Source organism: Epargyreus clarus, unplaced genomic scaffold (assembly GCF_041222505.1).
Source record: "Epargyreus clarus isolate Ecla_fem2 unplaced genomic scaffold, WU_Ecla_fem_2.2 ptg000003l, whole genome shotgun sequence".
In the NCBI taxonomy this organism is placed as follows: domain Eukaryota; kingdom Metazoa; phylum Arthropoda; class Insecta; order Lepidoptera; family Hesperiidae; genus Epargyreus; species Epargyreus clarus.
The window spans coordinates 17,194,581-17,216,002 of NW_027332211.1; the positions used below are offsets into that span (position 1 = coordinate 17,194,581).

General features: G+C 34.6%; 1 protein-coding gene across 3 annotated transcripts in view; it reads left to right on the top strand.

The window, feature by feature from the left end:
* Positions 1 to 21,422, top strand: part of conu (Rho GTPase-activating protein conundrum) — an 81,434-nt gene that overhangs the window by 38,654 nt on the left and 21,358 nt on the right. The window contains exons 1-2 of one of the 3 annotated variants that reach the window (XM_073091672.1): positions 13,610 to 13,739; positions 20,407 to 20,645. In XM_073091672.1, the coding sequence (XP_072947773.1) occupies positions 13,655 to 13,739; positions 20,407 to 20,645 (324 nt within the window). In that variant the 5' untranslated portion in view covers positions 13,610 to 13,654. Of the gene's footprint in view, positions 1 to 13,609; positions 13,740 to 15,061; positions 15,581 to 20,406; positions 20,646 to 21,422 lie in introns of those variants that run through there. The other 2 variants (XM_073091680.1, XM_073091664.1) reach the window with 2 other exon arrangements.

Here is a 21,422-nt window from a genome sequence, read left to right on the forward strand (position 1 = left end):
TCTATGCTTACAGCCGAATACAGATACTCTACTTTTCGAAGTCGGTTTAAAGTACACTTTTATAAACAGTTTATGAAAATCCACTTAAATTGTAATTAACAGAACAAAAGGCAGATGTAATTCTACGATCATTTTACCAATCATTTTTCGAAAGAATGATAATTATTTTCTTCTATTTTTATTGTTTGAATAGTATACATAAGACGTTTATAATAATGCTTATTTCCTAACATTTGAATTTGAATAGAACAAAAGCAATTTTTTAAATTCTTACAATACTCGATCTCTGTCAAGATCAAACAATATAAAACTGAAAATAATGCCGTTTCTAAACATTCCGCAGCCGAAGTCACGGCTACTAACCAATAGATGACCAATGATACGAACATAATGGCAAATGCGTCAAATGTCCATTTTGGTTGTTTAAATTAAAAGGCTATATCATCCTTTTACAGTTAACTTGTGCCTAAATCGATTCATCGGAACTTCTTAACCCACCTTTCTCTCACGAAATATAATTCGCAGAATAATTTTATCACATATACCTATCATAAAGAATTTACCGTTATTGTGCACAATGGGAATACGGATATTTGTTGTACACGTATATTAAAATCAGTAAAATCTTTATTATTTATTATCAATAATATCGATCATCATCATCAACCCATTACTGTCCCACTGCTGGGTATAGGTCTCCTCTCAGAATGAGAAAGATTTGGCCATAGTCCACCGCGCTGGCCAAGTGCGTATTGGTAGACTTCACATACCTTAGAATACTTGTTTTTTTTAAGATTTATGAAGTATGCAGGTTTCCTCACGATGTTTTCCTTCACCGTTTAAGCACGTGATAATTAATTTATAATACGCAGATAATTGAAAAATTTACACCTCAGACCCCTCGATCAATGGACAGAGTTTCTTAATCACTAATACCGTATCCCAGGGATAGATAAAAACTGATGGCAAGCAAAGCCGTAGTTAAAAACTAGTACTTTATAAGGGAAAATATGCATTTTTTGTAGAATTTGAGATTACTAAAAGTCTACTATTATTAAAGTCAATAGAATGCTCTACGCCTCATCTCTTGGCTCTCGCTAACAAACAATACGTATTGTATCTGATAACAATACTGGTATCTCCGAGTGTCATTCAATAACAAACGAACAACAGGATTAAAGGTTGTTGTTGTTATGTTATTGCGATACGATATGCAATTTGTTTGTTAAACAATTTGAACCTATGTCATAGGATTTTTATCTCGGAAGAGGCAAAGTAAAGTTTATTTATTATTTTGTTTATTAATTATATATAATATTTAAAACGGATTATGAAATCGTGGTAGATTGAAAAATCCGTTTAACCGTGTAACACATAGAAACCGTATCCGTGTAACACATAGTTTGAAGGTAGTATCTTCTGTTCGCCCTACGTTCGTTTGGGGCATCAGTCGCTTGAGTCGGACCATAGAATTTCTGCCCATTTTTGCACAAATAGCAGTGTTCAGTGCTGCTGTATTCTGGTAAAAAAAATTGCCAAATTATATTCTAATGGGCACCAAACTGCGGTTTAAGATATAACTCGGTATAAATGTGAAGGTGGTAGAACCCTTTGTGGTTCGACTCCGGCGGCACCACCGCCACACCTATTTCTGCCTAATAACAGCAGTGTTAGGCTCTGCTGTGTTCCGTTTTGAAGGGTGTGGTAAGGGAGACATACCTTTCTGAAGCGTTCCATGGGCGGCAGGAGCCACTTACCATCAGGTGGACTGCATGCTCGTCTGCTACGCCTAGACTATAAAAAAAAATGTATTTTTAATTTAACAACCAAATCTATCACATCTCTTTAATTATAAGTTTCTAAAATATATCACACACATAAGTGTTAAAAATCAGTCCGTTTTTTATTGTATCTTAATCTATAGAAATAAATCTGCTTACCACTTAAATTGAAATCAAAAGCCAATTTCACTGGTCTAAATATATTATAATTAAAATTATAAATATTTTGACCGCACTAATTAGCGATTCAGTCGTATGGTAAGATGTTAAAATAATGTTGAAGTAGAGTTTTTTGCGCTTAATTTATGAAACTGTTTTACTTTCGTTATAAACAACTTTCTAAGTGGTAATAAATGTTTTATTAAGTATCTATAATAATTACATAAACAAATACATATAATAAAAAGTATAGGAGAGATCTATGAATTATGTTTAGAATCTCAAATGGGTTTTATAAACTTTTTTTAAGGTTGAAATAACAAAACGGGCTTGTGGTATATCTGTGGTCACCGGTGCACATAGACAGATGTGTGTTACGGATGTAACCAATTCCATATAGAACAGTACCCTTACCATGAGTTTTCAAATCATCCCACAATTTTATGTTACGTCTACTCAATCCATTATTCTGTTCCGTTTGCTTCAGTAGACTTGGTAAACGTAACAATAAGTAAGTGCTCAAGTATTTTTGTCTGTCCTCACATGTTCGCAAAAAAGAGAGACAAAACATAAAGCGCCATTTTGTCAATTAAGACATTTAATGTTACGTTACTGACACTACAGTTCTGATACAATCCGCTAGGGGTGCTGATTGAAATTTGTATGAGCAAATACGTAAACAAATACCAAAACAGTCATATTTGTTAAAAAAAGATTAAGAGTTGTTAAAGATATCCGCATCCACACTTCCCACTGAAACACGGAACTGCTTCATTGCTTAAATCTAATTTTACTACGTATGATATTTCTTAATAGTTAAGATTAACGATAAAAGGGATGATGGAAAGTAATCAACGTCGCCTAAGGATATTGCAACAACAGAGAGGCTTCGAAGGAGAGCTCTTTTTACACCTTTTTTGAAGAGCCCCATGTCATAGCGCTCCGGGAATACCACAGGAGGAAGCTCATTCCATATTCTGCACGATCGTGGTAAGAACGTTTTATTTGTATGTACTCGTAAGTATGAAACCATTAATGACTGACCTTTTTAAACGTTTGCTATAGTGTTCTCAATGTCGGTCAGTCGCGCAATGGATCTGAGCGTGGGTTTTTGTCATTGTGTTCAGCACCCACACCATAGGGCAATTTTAGGGTGGAGCTGTGCCTCTCGTGTGACTTGCGTGGAGGGGCGAACACCATACCGCTTAGACATGCAGAGGGTTTCGGGTTCGATTCCTGGCCAGACAGATAGTTAGTCATAGAGTTTGCATATTCGTCTTTGTGTTGTTCTGTGGCACTCATGATACAAAAAAAGATCTAGTGCGGTGCTAAGAGTGTAGAAAGCGTTATTTTCATAACATTTACCAATTCTGAATGTTTTGTAAAAAAAATACAAATAATATTAATTTATAGGGATAACATTTAATTGTTTTCTTATGCTTTTAAAGGCCAGAATATTCCTTGATGCTTTGATTCGAGGATTCTTGAATCGAAGCATCAAATGAACGGAAGATTACGTATATACATAGAAAATAGACTATAACTCATAGGCAATATAATACTTAGAAATTCGGATAGTCACAATATTTGTAGACAGCTCGTCGTTTTCTCACGTCCACGGCTAGACGACACCGCCAACAGGCACTTTCACGTGGGAGCAGAGCCTATTGTCTCATACTTGTGTGTCACACTAACACGGGTAAGCGATTACCAACAAGCGATTGTTTGTTAATAACCAATTAACCAAACTATCTTATATATGGGGGATACATATTTACATATATCGATCTATGTTAGAAAACATATTGGTTAGATTGACCGGTCTATATTATATGAAAATAACTGAATCATCTTAGCTTACTCAGATTAACAGGGATATTGCTATATCTTTATGTATTATAATGCATAGTAAATATAAAACACAATATAGTTACAAATAAAAAATCAACATCTACAATATACAACATATTTTAGACCAGAACATAATGGCATCCTCTACTTAAATCAAAAACACATACATGATCAGTATTTGACCAATATATTTGCAGGATTGCTTTTGAGATTAACAGCACATGATTGTGTCTTCATAAGTTATTTGATTTATAGTATTTTTGTTTACTACCGAAATTACTTGTAATTTAAAGCTATTAGAGATATTTAGTGGTACCTATTACGTACCAAAACACTGACATTTTTATAAACGCTATTTCCCTTTAGCATTTGTAATTAAATTTGTAATCTACTGGCTAAGGTTATGGAGTAAATAAATTGAACTTTCAATGTCACCTTTTCAATCTTGCTTTGTAGTTAGACACTTAAATGTTTTGTTTAAATAAAATTGTATTGCATTATGTGCTTTTGTTAGTACACTAACCATGTAGGTACATATTTCATGAAACTAAAAATATTTCGCTTTTGCCTCGCTTTAGATAAGTCCGTTAATCGCCTGCAGTGAAACTAGTTCCTTATGTCAGTCAACATCACGTGTGTCGCAAATTAACCTTACGAACACTCGCCATACATGTGGTATTCCTTTTACTTTGGCAGATAAACCTTGAATGTTATGAACCATTGTTTCCCGATTGATAAAGAAACCGCGATAACTTTCATCGGTTTTCTCGGTAAATCGATTCGACGGAAAGTAATCGAGATACGCCTGTCTTTAATAATCTGTCCAATGATTTGTATATTAACCTTAGATGATTACATAGATATATCGCTAACAAGAAAGTGTAAGTTTTGAGAATTGAAATTGCTGCGTAAATAAAGTGTTGCCACGGATCCGTCCTAAAGTTACCCTAAAATGTTTGAAATACTTATTTATTTATTTATTTATTTATTTATTACGTTAATAACGTAGTATTCGTTATTTATACGTAGGTGGTACGTGCCTACACTTTTTGTCTAAAAAAAGTTTTTTATTGCTCCAAAATTAAAAAAATACCTGACACTCGGTCTTTTGTGGCTTCATTCAATTTCAAGGCGGTCAAGTATCTTTCTATATTACTTATCAAAGATATTAACGTAACAATTCGGTACTTAAATATACATTTTACATACCTACCTTGTTTCTATTGGACAACGGGAATGTTTTCACTGAAAGTCGATTGTCTGGAAGAGATCGCTATTTCAGTGATAAGACCGCCTGTACCCTTTATTTATTACTGTTGTTTATTATATTTTTCTTTGGTGTGCAATAGAGAAATTTTGTATTCTATTGGATTTTGTTTACCAATGATTACAATCTCCGTCTAGTGGAGAATCTTATCGTTATTCATTAGGTTAGCATGATACTAGCGTGTGTGTATGATTTGTGTATGATTGATACGGTTTTGTTTAAGATTAGATAAAAAAGAAAAATGGGATTTCCTATATTTTGTTCGCCGAACAATAACTTATTTCTTATCAGTGGCTATGGAGTTTCACAGTTATACTTACGAACGTGGTTGTCTGTTATGTAGTGAAGAGAAAAAATGACTAGAAAGCGGCGATATCACCTAGAAATGAAGGTGGTAGAACCCTTTGTGGTTCGACTCCGGCGGCACCACCGCCACACCTATTTCTACCTAATAACAGCAGTGTTAGGCGCTGCTGTGTTCCGGTTTGAAGGGTGTGGTAAGGGAGATAGACTTTTCCGAGGCGTTCCAGCTTAGTCCTCAGGAGTAGCGGCGCATCTGTGGCCGACCTCAGGTAGGAATATCTAATCCTATCTGGGGTTGATTACAGATGTCCATGGGCGGCAGTAGCTACTTACCTTCAGGTGGACTGCATGCTCGTCTGCTACTCTCATATTATAAAAAAAAAAAAAAAAAAAAAATGACACAAAGAAAGAGTTATAATTAAAAAATCAAAAACCCGACTGCACCAAAAAGGCTGAAGTAGAATTTCCAAAAGCAGTGAAATACGTATTTCATTATTTTTATCCAGAAAGCCAATACAAAGATTCATAGTAGATGTCTGCTTCAAAAACAAAAGATGTTCAAACGATATTATCCTATTTTATCCTAGTGCTCATTTACGCTATATAAAGAACCTATGTGTAAAATTCCAGCACGCTTAAGTTCAGCGGTTTCCATTTGCATTGATCTCTGGCACAGCAACTCACTCATTTAGTCAGACATTCATCTCGATGTGTATATATGTACTAGCTGACCCGGCAAACGTTGTGTTGCCATATAAATAAAAAAATGATAAGGGCAAACAACCCTTATCACTTAGGGGTAAAAAATAGATAGTGGCCGATTCTCAGACCTACTGAATATGTATATAAAATTTGGTGAAAATCGGTGAAGCCGTTTCGGAGGAGTACGGTAAGTAACACGAGAATTTTATATATAAGATATATTATATAATGTATGAGTAATCTACTCTTAATTTTCTTTATTTCAACACCCTACTCGATAGGTTTAGTTTATTTTTTTTTAAACGTGTTACTATTTCGCGAGAAAAATTCACCATTTACGGTCTATAAAATATATAACTTCAGTAATTCAAAGTTTCGGTCATTATTTTACCTCGTTAGAGGTAGAATTTTATTATTTTTATCCAACAAGCCTGATACAAAATTTCATAGTGTTTGCTTCAAAATTGACGGTTGTTCAAATGAACTTTTAACCCTTATTTAACCCTCTACGGGGTTGATTTTTCGGAGGGGGATAAATAAGTGCGTCCTTGTTCCTATCCAGAAAGCCAAATACAAAATTTTATAGCAGTTGCTTCAAAATTAAAGGATTTCAAAAAAACTGTTTTTCCCTATTATACCCTCTTAAGGGTAGAATTTCCAAAAGGAATTTCTTAGTACTTATTCACGCTATATAGAGAACCTATGTGCAAAATTTCAGAACTGTAAGGTCCTTAGTTTAGGCTGTACGTTGATTTCTGAAAAATGAAAAAGTCATTTAGTTAGTCAGTCAGTCAGTCACCTTGCTGTTTTGTATATATACAAATATGTTTTTATAATCTCCGTTTAATTTCCTTTCATTTGATACCCTACTCAATAGGGTGGAGTGAAAATGTATGAAATTTTATTTTTCTTTTTTTTTCTAGATGGAATAGCGGTAAAAAGTTGCCTTTTAATGAGTAAATTCAGCGTACAAAATATTGTTTACTTGTCTTAATGTTATGAGGTGCCCCAACCCAATCAAAAAATTGAAAAATACAGAATTTTGAAAAACACTAATCTAATTTTTAATGATAGTATTTTTCTACATTTCCTGTATATTATTAAACAAACTACATTGTGATACTTTAAATAAAAGCCTGATCAGTAGTTTAAATATTTTTAATCAAGAAAAGTAAAAGAAAATCTTATCAGGGAATGAAACAAATCAGAAATAAGTACATTATTCGATGTTAAATTGTTTTTTTGTTTTAAAATTAGGCATTTGCTGGAGTGATAATAGTCTTGCCCTTATAAAACCGTCTCGTTTTTTTTCTCCACAAACTGCACTTGACGCTTCGGTCACCAATTGGATACAGCGCTCTACGGCTTGGGTATGGCAGGGAAAATCTTTAATAGTTTGACATGTAATCAAATCACTTTTGACAATCTCTTTCAAGGCTTCATCAGATAAATTGGAAGTCAGAGGTGGCTCAGTTACCTTACAGTCTTGCCACATAATTAGATCAGAGTAATCTTTTGCATCGAAATTTAAAGCAGTCACTTTAAATGTTCGAAGCTTTTTGGTCGGTGCTCAAGTCATTTCTAGCAACTTCAGGTAATATGCAGGGAATGATGGTAAATTGAACAATTGGCATTGATTCACATTTTTGTAATTCAGATACAATAGGACCTGAAAAGCATTTAGGCCCTGTAGTTTTTCCATCCAAATGCAATAAAAGATGTCACAATGGTAACTCATTCGAATGTAACTGGCAAACAAACCGTTGTAATGGTTTGTTAAGTTAAAGGAGGTGTTATTCATTATATGGAGGAAGACCTCCATATAATGAATAACACCTCCTTTGAAACCTGTATTCAAGACTGTACCATCGCAACCAACAACCACTATTTTATCCAATTCCACCGATTTTGTTCTCAAATGATTTATTATGATAGTTTCAATACTTTTAGCAGTTCCCGACTCACACGTAACATGCCCGAAATAATTACTTCCTGGCTCTGATAAAATCACATAATGGTCTTCTGTTACTCTTTTTCTATAAAATTTGCCTTCCTTCTGAATACAAACTAAAGTCTTATCTTTTCTGCCATACATATAAATTCCTTGTATTCTTTTATATAATATTATTTAACGGTAATATGACAATATTAGACGTTGGTGCTTTTTGACAATATTTTGCAAATTCCTCTAGAGTTCATGATGTTGGGGGCACCTCTAAATTTATTATGTGCTAAATAAAATTTTGTGTGTGTATTTGTGAACAATAACAGCAACTTTTTACAGATATTCCGATAACAATACGAAAAAAAATAATTTTCACTCCACCCTACTACTCAATAGGATCGGTTAACTTTTTTTTTTAAATGTGTTACTATTTCGCGCCAAAAATCCGCCATTTTGATTTTCTTTTACTAACACCTATCTAAGGACACTCGGGTCATTGAGACAAATATAATGACACCTTAACTGTTGAAATTCATCCAGCCGTTTGTTAGATCGGATCAAATAAAGAAAGACAAACATACAAGATACGCGCGAAAAACATAACCCTTCCTTGGCAGTCGGGTAAAAATAGTACAGGTACAAACATAGGCCACAAAAACGTGAAAAATAGCCGTATTTGTGTATAAAAATCATTGATAACCTTTTTGTTAGTCCTAGCTAGATTTTTATAAATATCAAACTTGTTTCTAGAGTAGTGTATATAAACATTTATTACATCTTTTCAATCTTATTTCATCCATTATAAAGATAAAGCAGAATAAAGAGCTATACCTACATATGTGAACATCCAAAGTCAAGCCCGTAATATATTTCTTCTGGAATCGTCAAACCCCTTTAAAAAAAGGAAGTCTATAAATAACTAAAGACAGAACTCACATGAACGGTGCATAGACTATCTATAAAATACCTTCTGTTTACACACGAGGAAGTCAAGGGTACGCCGTCACGGGCCGCGCGCGATCCCACGGGCACGGAGAGCCAGGGTGAACGACTTGCTGGTTTCCGTCTTCTATTGTATTTACATGGGATTTGCATACATTAATATTATTTGTTGAAAGGGGAAATTAACATTTTCTAAAGTTGTGTTGACATATCAACATATTTGATGTTTTATTATAAGTAGAGTCGCGCCAAACTGCTAGTCCGCTCCGAATATAGAGACTAGTCGCGTCGCTATACAACTCCTGACCAGTAATGGGACAGTATTGGGTTGACAACGAAGGAGAACTTTTAAGATCCAGTCATTTAAGTAGGCACTTGAAATCTAACCTAAGATTCATAGATTCTTTTTCTACCGCCATTTAACTCAAAACCATTTAAAACTACACACTTCAACTTACCTTCTTTTACTTTTACAGTATATTGCTTCTCAGAGAACGAAAATAGCAACAATTTGTGTTCATTGTCACCGTGTAAGTAAAGATTACTCAATAGCATATCCATTAATGATTCGATAAACGCCACTCCACATTACACTACCGTCGCTATCTCAACACTATCGACGCATTATCTTTAATTAGCCAAAAAGATTAAATTATTTAGGTGGCCCCGATAACAAGCACTCACATTTATCTATTATTATCTGATATACTTCTGAATTAATTTAAGATTGATTTGGATTAACATTTCATTATTTTTTTATTCCGTTGTTTCTGGCATTATTAATAACATTATGTGTATATCTTTGTCAAGAAAGTATTACAATAGCAGGTTTTTAATTTTTATTAATCTTAAAATTCAACAATAATCATTATTAAACAATGTGACGAAAAATATCTTGTGTTATTGTTCTTAATAATAAAAAAACTTAAGATAAGGCGCTTACAATAACAAAACAAAAACCATAAAAGCCAATTTATAACATTTAAAATTAAATTTTACCGTCTGTCGGTAAAATTTAAGAAAATCTTTATATATATATTTCTTATGTGCGTGTGTATGTCACTGAACTCCTCCTAAACGACTGGACTGATTTTGATGAAATTTGTTGTGTGTGTTCAAGGGGACTTGAGAATGGTTTAGATTCACAATTTAGTCCGTGGGAAAAGGTTTTTTTAAATTAATTTTTAATTCGTAAGTAGTTATAGAATCGGAAACTATGCATTTGATCAAGTGATAATCTTTAGCAAAGTTGTTGCCCAAGAGCCCACGAGGGTTTGGGAGTTGGTAAGACCAATTTTCGACAGATGGCACTACTGTCATTCCAATGCAGGTACAAATTTTCCGTTTTATGTATGTCATATTATTTCTTTAAAATGCGGGCGAAGCCGCGGGCACCACTAGTATATTATATTTTTACAGCCGAACATAGGTCTTCTTCATATCTTCATTTTCATAGTTACGAATATCACGCGATAAGCTATTTTATCTTTAATATTTTTAACGAAACTCTTAGCGTCTTCGCTTTTAACCACAATTATCACATTTAAAACTCAATGCTAAATTTTAATTTAATTAAATACAAAATACACTTTCACTTATTTACACCGTATTTGCTTTTAGCAGCCAACCTTATATATTTATTCGCTACGTGCTAATGTAGATGGCCGAATTTTAAACAATGAGTAGCAACTTTCAAATGTGGTTCACGGTTAGAGCAACAATTTGTTGTTAGATAGATGTCATGATTAAATTGTAAATGCAAAGAAACCTAGGTTACATTCTTTCACTTTTAGAATTTAAATATTTATTATGTTTGTAGTGAGTATCCGTGATTTTGGCTGCATTGACTTCAGAGTTAGGTCTACAGACAAACGAAAAGTTTGTAATAAGAAAATCTTATTAATAGAATAATTAGTCATATCGCTTAGGTGAAAAGGAAAAATAAGTTCTAAATGTGTATTTTATCCGTGAAAAGTATTATAATAGTAATTAAATATTAAGCACTAGATGCTGCACGCGGTAACAAACGTCATTGGTAGATATTTTTTTAATTTGAAACTATTCTTTACTATATTCATCATCTTCGCCTTTATTCTATTATTTGAAGTTTGAACTAAACTTTACGTAAAAGTGCTAAGAAATTGATCTTACAGCCTTTATCGACCTACTTTCATACTGCCGTAGATAAAAAATTGACGCACAGATAAAAAAGTGAATGCATTATCGTTTGCCTAGTGACAATACCGGTACGCATTGCGTATGCGCAAGTATGCGTGCGAGAGTGTGTGATCGGCATACAATAATTATAGTTTTTATAACAATACAATATGCTCGATGACAAACCATTCATGTGTGATGCGTGCTATGAATATGTTAAAAGGTTAAAACTTAAGAATTTTCCTGATTTCCGTCAAATACACCGCCATTGGTCTATTTATGACTGTGCTAGTAACTGTTGAGGACGTTTCTTGTTTTAAAATAAGACGGGTTTTTACTTCATATATTTATAGTACCTACACTACGCTGGACAAACGTGTTGTGGACATCATATTAATGCTTCTTTAGGAAGAAACATACATAATTTCGATAAATCAAGAGAGAAGATACAAAAGTATCAAGAAAACAGAATTAACTAATTTAAAAAACATGCATGGTAGATATGCCACATCTCTATATTTTAAAGTTAATGTTATTATGGAAAGCATTCAACTGTGAACATAACAGCTTATCATTATATCTTGAAATACATACATAAAAAACATACTTTAAGAATTCCATCACTAATGATAAAAAAGATGTTTAAAACTGAATCATGTACAAGTATGTAGGTGTGTACTTATGGATGAAATTAATTCCATTTACCTTGGCCATTACTGGGTGGGTTTTTAATCTGTAAACAATTGTCTTTCGGTGACAACACCGTGCTGGAATGTGACCACCTCTTGACTTCGACTGACGTTCGAGATTACTACGGTAATTACGTCGGTAAATTCATATGTATCTCGAAACACGATGAGATTCTTTCGTGTTATTTACATTAATCTTATACGATAACTAGTAGTTGTACGTATTTAACTTCGATAGACATATTGGTAGGTTGAAAAGATTTTATTATTTACTCCCTGTCTATTTGGGTCGTTACTGGCTAACTATGTATTTTATAGTATCAGTACATAAAACATAACTAATTAATCAAGTATATCATTATTTTTATTTAGCTATGCTTCAAACTACCGCGCTCATTTTTCGCTTCATTCGGGCTTAAAATCTCTTGGTTTTAATCTATCCCCAAGTCTTATCGACATTCAGATCGAGTTGTTGCAAGCGAAATCGGCTAAGCGTAATCGATTCTCCTCAGGTACAAACATACTTAACACGATACCCTCGTTTACGAGCGAATTCGACCGCGATATCCTAACGGTGTATCCTTTTTGCTGCGTAGGAAGCATTGTTCCCCTTTTGTCTCCGCTTCTAATTACTTGGAGATGCTATCGTTCCTTTTGAATGTCAAAATTAAGTGGCGTTGAACAAGGTGTACAAGCTTCTAAATAGAATATGATTACTGATATTCATAGCTCCTGTTTTTAATTTTTTTTGCTAAGTCTGTTACTGCGCAAAAGTTTATATGAAAACTTCAGAGAATTACGTAAATCCATTCATCGAGTTGTTGTTAGTCATGCAAAATTGTTGCGAAATACGTGATTTCAAATCTGAAGTACCATCGGTCTCCATAAGAGAAAGAGCTGATAAAAAGTCATCCGCATCGTCACGGCAACTGATAACGTATTTAAATCGACACAATTGAACGCTATCAGTTCATCATCAATTATCTGACACAAGGTTGGAAGAAATAAGAACAATATTGTTATTCGACGGCTGTCGTTTGCGTTGCTCGCTTGTTTGTTAAGTAGCTGTCAAGGCTTTTTGGGTTCAAAGTGTTGAATGGGGTCCAAAAATGCAATTGCTCATCTCAACATCACCTGCTGCCAGTATGTATTGTTTTTTTTTTCAATATTCCATCTTACAATTCTTCATTGTTTTTGAGAATACTGTATGATAAATATGATTTATTAGTTATAACATTTAAGAAGACAATTTCACGACCAACTCGATTCCCTGATCTAAAAGCATCAGAAAACTCCTAAATATTTACAAAATGTGTGTTATTACCAATTTATCATAAGATTTAGAAGAGTGTAGTTTCCTGTTTTTCTTTGTGTGTATTGAGAAGAAACTATTATAGGCAAACTACATTTGTTTGCTGTATTTTCCTTTATCTGGATGTTAACGATCACTTTGTCTTTGTTTTCATGTTGTCATGTCACAAGTTTGTGTCATGTGTTGTTTTTGTCAGCACAAATAATATGAAGCGGTACTGTACGGGTACAGTACTTATTTATTTATTAAATCATTGTTTACTTACATTACCAAAAGATTTCTACGAAATATTTATTTACGGAAACGTATTGTCTCGTTGATATCCGTTATCTCAAAACTAAAGGCCCATTACCCAAATCGCTGCTAATTTTTATCTCTTATCTTAATGGTTAATGATGTTTTTCTTTTCGATAGTTTTGTTAGCGTGTTCCTTCTGATTTATATCAGTTACTACTTGTGCTTTATGGTTAACTGTTCCATTTATCGGACAATGTCTAAAGTTTAAAGTGAAGTGAAAATTAGTTAGTGTATTTACTAATGAAGTAAATGAAAATAATCCAGCGTCTTTTAAAAAAGATGGTCGTGTTACTGAGATTTCGAGCGGCGGAGTACTTGTATCCTTCAGACAGCGGTAAGTTTTTTCAAGTAATAAGTGAAAGCAATTCAAGGGTGAACCTAGTCATAAATTATCAGAAGCGACCAAGTCGTGACTCGAAAATCGTGAGTTATACTTGCGTATACAATCTTTATATACAAACTTATAGGTAAACTCGTGACATATTCTGTTCCATTATATATGTCGCTTGTTTTCATGCCTAATGAAAGCGAAGAGATTCCGCTCGCGTTGCCGCTGACAGGCATTTCATACTACTTTGTTATTTTTATACAAGTTAATTTTCGGAATCATATTCGGAATGTAATGTACCCACGCGTCAGGTAGGTCATAAATTGGCGTAGCTATTTTTAAATTGATCATTACTGACAAAAAAGGCACAATATCTCAAGTTACAGCATCTGTAAATAAACGTAATATATTTATTTTTGTGGATACTACTACTTGGTGAGTCAGGTATTTGTATATTCTCAAAGATCTAAAACTCTCCGTTTTAAAAATGTGCATCCAAATACTGACATTTGACTAAGAGTTTATGCTCGTAAAAATGAAACGTTTAGGTCATGCTTTTGCAATACCTGACAGTTATTAGAGCTTTACACACTACAGTTATTGGAGTTTAGAGTTCTCCGTAATTACGCACGGATACGACATGGCTTGCGTCACGGCGTTACACGTAATTTACTCGGCGTTTATTGCGAGTCGATATAAAATTAACTCGTCTAGACATCCCGTGCATTGACACAAATACCAAAGGCTGGACTTAACTATTTTTATCAGATGTCTGAGATGCATTTATAACAAAAATAATCGTTTTAAGAAACAATCTTTTGGGACTTCATTTTGTTACTTAACAAATTGACGGAGGTTTGTATAATGTCTATGGATTTTTATGTATGTTGAGCCATTATTTCTATGCATGTAGCGAAATCATCCACGATATTGAGTGAAGCTTCCGGGTTGCCAAGATAAAAATGAAAATGCTTCTAAAATAGAATACTTAAAGAAAATAAAAATATTCTTTACATACCTAGTTTCGCTAAGTGATATCTTTCAGTTTTTAAGGTACGTTTAATCATTTTACCTGTATCTTCTATCGCGTTCTACATCTTAGTTTAAACAAACAAGTATTTAAGTAGGTATAAACAGTGATCTTAACTGGAAATGCTACGAAAATTTCGAAATTTTACTACGTTTACCAACCATAAGCATTCGTATTTTATAGCTATCATCTCAATCCATGGAAAAGTAAATTTCAATCGAGTCTATAAATACAAGACCATAATAAACTCGGACGCAAACTCACATGCCCACGCGCAGTCGGCCGCGCGCCTCGACGTGCGATACTCGAAGAAACGTCACACGCGCGGCGCCCGCGCCTTTTGTCACTTCGCGCCATTAACGAAACGAGATAACTGTGTCCTTGTCTAGCGCGACGCTAGAAAAGAGACAACAACACTCCACCCGCTTTTTTCGATTATTTACACATTTGTGACGAGTAAGTGCGTGGTTTGGCAATGTTCAAAAATTCATCTTAGTGAATGACAACCCACACTTGTTTGAATCAGAATGTTGTCGGACGCCAATATGAAAATTGATCTGTAGGTATTGTACAAATGCATGAAATATTCACCCACATTCGGTTTAGTCAGTTCCGAGTTTGAACAATCAAATTAGAGCGATTACAACGCTTCATTTGTTCAGCTACGGTTCGTCGGGTCACTGTCACTTCAAACAGGCTGAATGGTCAATGAACATGGTTGTTGCAATTTGAATAAAGTATCGTGGATTTGTTTAGAAACCTGGCCACATGTGTGTTATGGGAGCACTATGCCGATTTCACGCCAAATACGTTATCGGTGAGTGAGTGTTTATGTTTGTACTGAATCATTTACGGCACGCTATTGTTAATATCCAATTGCTGTTATAATAATTGTTATAATAATCTCGTGACTCGTAGATATGTATAAAACAATAAATTGCAATGATAATGTGAATGATTTTGGAGGAGAGATTGAGTTGATTACTTATAATGCGAATAAATTTCTAAACCACATATAAGGACGATTTGAATCGGTCTGCTGTTGACAGCAGGACGGTTGTACTGAACATGGACAGTTCTATTTTTCTTCATATATAAAGTTCTTGAGTTTATGAACTTTGTGTGTTCATAACCATAACTGTCCGACTGTGCGGCAGTAGTCCAGTTTAGCGGGTTCCGGAAAGATCTGTACTATTCACGAACTGGTCACAGTAATTTCATGGGACCACAAAAAATGGTATAAGAGCGCCATCTATGGAAATACTTTTTGATATTAGCTTTTACGAAGTTAAGAAACACACTGACATGTAATTTCAGTGTGTAAAATTTGCGCCCTTTAATTCTTAAAGAGGGAAATCAAAGCGCAGAAGGATTTTTACGCGACAGCTGGATAATGTTTTTCGAGCATATGTCCTCTTGTCTATGTATATTTAATTCTTTGGCACGTCTGAAGGTGGTAGAACCCTTTGTGGTTCGACTCCGGCGGCACCACCGCCACACCTATTTCTGCCTAATAACAGCAGTGTTAGGCGCTTCTGTGTTTCGTTTTGAAACATGTGGTAAGGGAGACATACTTTTCCGAGGCGTTCCAGCTTAGTCCTCAGCCTACCCTTATATCATAAAAAAACGCCCTACAGACCAAACGGTTCAATACATTTATCATATGAGATGTCGTTAGATTCTTCTAAAATCTGGCAGTGACATAAGCTCCTTTTTTAAGCAGTCCGGTCTTTTGTTTTTATAATAATCCGCTGATTCCTTAAATATTTATGTTTTAAGGGAGCACGAGTGCAGTTTCCACGCAGACAGTGCACCATACAAGTCGGATGTTTCGTTAACTATAAATAGATTGAGAGCAAACAAATAACATCCTGTGCCGGCTCCCGAAATATACCACTCCTCGTTCAAAATGCTATTAGTTCTACTTATTTTATTTATTTAGAAAATGCTCAAATAAATATGGGAAATGCCATCGTGGTACAGAATATTGATTTATAGCAGCAGTAAATAATATATCTCAATCTTTATTATATTTATTAACCCATGATAAATCATGGTATCTACTTTAAAGAGAGTCAATATTAGAGAAAAATTGAAGGTAGGTTAATCTGCAACTAATGGTTGATAACACCAGTATATTCCCTTCACTGTCGTCGTGACCACGATCCATATTACTGGATTGATATTTTCATGTACCTAATAAAATAATATTTGCATATAACTTATATATGAGGTACCTGGCGATCATCTAAAGCCCTCAAGTGGGAAAGTATCTGTGATACCACTTACCATCAAACTAAGAGCTTTTGTTTGTTGCGTTTGTTTGCAAAAAAAAAACGCTTATTACCCTTTATATAATGCAGATGTATTGTAAATATATGTAGACTTCAATATTATCATAATATTTTGTAATCAGGTTTTAAAAAGAAACCACCCAAATAAAGAAGTAAACCATCGTTCTGAACGCTTCATAAATTTTGGAGACTTTTTGTTTGGATGCTCCCCATTCCCACAAACGGTTCGACCCCAGTTACAGGCGTTAACCACTGAGTCAGCGGGTATATTTAGCGTGGCCACTCGCGAAACATAGCGTCCTGTTCGTATCCTTCTTTTAATTGCCGTGTGGAGTTGCTAACGATTGTAATTTAACAGAGAAAACGAGGTCGTTAAGTTTTAAGACAGTTACCTTATTTACTTAAGTTTTAGTCTTTGATAAGTAAAATAGAAAGATACATCACCGCCTTGAATTGAATAAAGCAACAAAAGGATATCACTTTTTGAATTCTTGACATATATTTTAAAAGTAAATTTACGTGTAAATAACTAATACTACGTAATTAATGTAACAAATAAATAAATATTTCAAACATTTTAGGGACATTTTAGAACGGAGACGTGGAGACAAAACTCTACGCAACAATTTTATTCTCAAAATTGGTTACACTTTCTTGTTAGGATTAATAAATCTATGTATTTTACTCATCTAAGGTTTTAGTAATGTGGATCATGTGATCTACCCGGCAAGTGTGACTACCGCCCATAGACATCTACACTCAGATTAAGATCTGAACTTGAGGCCTCATTCCTGGCTACCCCTGAGGACTAATTAGGAATGCTTTGAATAAATGTCTCCTTTAGCACACCTTATTTTTCTTTACAATATTTTGAGTAGCAGTGTTACGGTAAATATAAATCTCTATAGAGTATAGAGGAACATTTTTTGTCTGCAACGGAACGCGTCTGACACGTTCTATGTCTGTAGATGTAGATGTAATGTCTGTAAATGAACCCAACTCTTTATTTTACACTAATATTTATATTCAAATTGTTTACCAAAGTATTAAGCTTTGCAGAGCTTTTTACATTGAGTTCTTTCACCTTTGATCTCTGAATGAGGTATTTGGTATGTAGCAATACATCATTGATAAAGCGAGATCTTGTACATGGTGATTTTATAAACGGTGGCACTACCAACCTGTTCTGCTTATCTTTATGTCCATTAGACATAAGCGCTGTACACACTATCAATGCATGAAGTAGGACACTTTGTGCTTCGACTTTGGCAGCAACACCGCTACACCATTTCTGTCTTATAACAGCCGTGTTTAGCGCTGCTGTGTTCTGGTCTGAAGGGTGTGGTAAGGGAAACATACTTTTCCGAGGCGTTCCAGCTTATTTCTCAAGGGTAGGATTATCTAATCCTATCTAGGGTTGATTTAAGATGTCCATGGGCGGCAGGAGTATATTATATAAAAAAGTAAGAAATTTTATGTTTTCCAAAATCGTCTGCATAGGAATAGTTCAATTATGTATGCTACAGATGTTTTGGTTTTGGTAAGATTTGGGTCTAAGTATGGGTGTGCTGAAGTACATAGCATAAAAACAGCGCTATTGTCTGGCATGATCGCAGTATGTTTGGCCCGTAACGTAAACGTAGGTCTCATAACTCCTTCTACATCAATATTTGTAGTAGTTTCAGGTTTAAAGTATGGAACCGATGCCTTAGTTTGTAAAATGTAGATTACACAGACCACTGGAAATTTATAGAGATTGTCCTGCATTAATGCTCGCAGAAAGTATCTGAACCGCGTGAAGGTGACTGATATATACCGACAATTAATACAACATTTCTTTCGATTAGTGTTGTACCTAAATGTTATCGGAACGGCAGGCGGCTCGTGCACATACTCCTTTATGGGTAACTGTGCGTGAGGTGTATCTTAAACACGTATTGCAGACACACGGAAGCATTCACAAAAACTGATGTACGAACATCTGCGAACAAACCGAAGGGCGAAACAATTATCGCTTTTTGTTTATTGTTCGTACGTTTATAGGGTTCCGTACCCAAAAGGGTAAACTCGGAAACCTTTTAGTAGGCCTCCGCTGTCTGTTCGTCTGTCATACGGTTCACAGCAGGACATAAACCTCTCAAGGGAGAAAATTATTCAAAAATTAGCAGACTCTTGAACCGTAAGAGATATACTTGAAAATTTAGCAGTGTGCATTATTGTGGCCGTTAATGCTAAAACAAACACTAAAATTAAAGAGAATGTAAAAATAAGTTCTCCTTATTAATAAGCGGTATTTTTGGTATTAACTACCCAACCTTAATAGAAATACAGTTAATTTTCACAGTGCATGTGAAGTATATGGGACAGCTGCCAAAATAAAAAAAAATGGTTGTACGGAACTCAACATTTGTGAGTTCGACTCGTACTTGGCCAATTATTGGGGCGAGTTTTTACATGCCATCTGGGTATTTTATGGTATTATCATGAGCCTTAATGATTCCGTGTAAGATATACGGTGGCAGATTTGAAAATAATTAGCCGATTACCTGTAATTTTTATTTCTTGCAACGTGGTGTTTCGCGGTAAGAAGCACTCGTGTTATGAGTCATCAGCAAGATGAAGTCATTTCCGCGTCCTCTTCATACTTGTGCTTATGACCGCTGTAAATACAATAGCGTTGATGTCTTTATTCCTTTTTATTTAGATCATAATACTTTATGATCTAAATAAAAAAGGATAAAGACAAGAAATATTGTAATAAAGTATAATTATGTAGCTATGACTGCACATATTGCAATCAATTAACAATAAACTTATATCTATATAACTACCCAGTTGTGGTTACAATTGTAATTACTACAAAGTACTTATAACTGACCATTACAATTTTTGATTTATTTTTAACTAATGAGGCCCTTCCCAATATTTGATGTACTTTTAAAGAACAGATACCAATTTACAGACTATTGTAAACCCGGTTACTAGTTTACGAATAAACACGGTCAGAAATTGTATGGTTGACCAAATCATAATTATCAAACGACATCTCATTTATTTGTTGCTCGTCACTAAAACTCGACAATAATCAAATCAACAATGAAAAAAAAGGTCAAGAAACATGTGAGAAATAGTTTCAAGTTGTTTCAGCCTATTTTTTTTCCATTTGATTCAGACATAGTCCGTATTTTGTTAGTATTTACATTGCACTTAAAACCTATGTTAGTAATTTTTTCATAATTAAAAATAAATAAGTAACAAAGTTTATTTACACATGTATTTGTTTAGTATACACATGTATATTGAATGAAAACTCTTCAAATTTCTAAATTCAATATTCTATTGTCCACAGAAGGCGAATTAGAAACAGAATGGTTACAAGCAGCGGGCCTGGGCTCGCTGGCGGCGCCGTTCCAGGCTGGCCTCGAGGTGACCGAGGCGCAGCTGGGTGAGGCGGTGCGGCCGCTGCCGAGGGAGCAGGCCGCGGCCGTCAGGCGCCGCGTCAGGAGACTCAACCGTACAGTCAGGCGCCGCAGAGCCGCCTCCAGGGCCAAGAAACCGGATATCAGAGATGTCTTCAGGGATTTGGAGGTGAGTGTACTTTAATGTATTGCGATTATGTTTTAACTGGCACTTTTAAACTTTTCAACTCTTCAGCCCATATTAGTTCATTATGCTGGACTTATGCTGGACATAGATCAAGGTTAGTAATTTACAATAGAGCGTATTATTTTAAGCAAAACTTCGCAGAGATTCAGAGAGAACATTACTAATTTCTAAATCACAACTATTTAAAAGATAGTAATATTCTGTATCATTCGAGTTCGCTTACACCATTGACATTTTCTACCGTGTTGCAGCTATAGCCTGTGTGGCTTTCGTATTCTGATTAAAAGGATGTGGTTTATTCATTATACTTAACCACATGAGTTATTCCATCTGACCCATCTCTATCATCCGAAATAGCAGAACGCAGTATCAATTTTTAATAGAATTCCTCTTACTTGTATTTGGTGTTCTACGTCTTTGGCGTCGGCTCATAAATTTGAAAATGTTTATTTTGGTACCAATTTACAAAACAAGTAACCTACCTACTTAATGCCTAGTTTATTTTGTAATCTTCCATACCTTTACATTTATTCTTATCGTCTTTATAGACCTATTATAATAATTAGTTGAGAATGCGCTTCAAGCGTACGGCTAATAAACCGTCGTCGTAAACCGGTCTCCACTTTCTTCGGAGATTTAAAACGTGATACAATTTGTAACGGTCATTCGTTTCAACGACAACGTATTTCAAAATAACGTTCCTTATTAGTCTTAGTGCTTATGGGAGTGACAAGGTGCAATTATTCACATGCTGTGTAA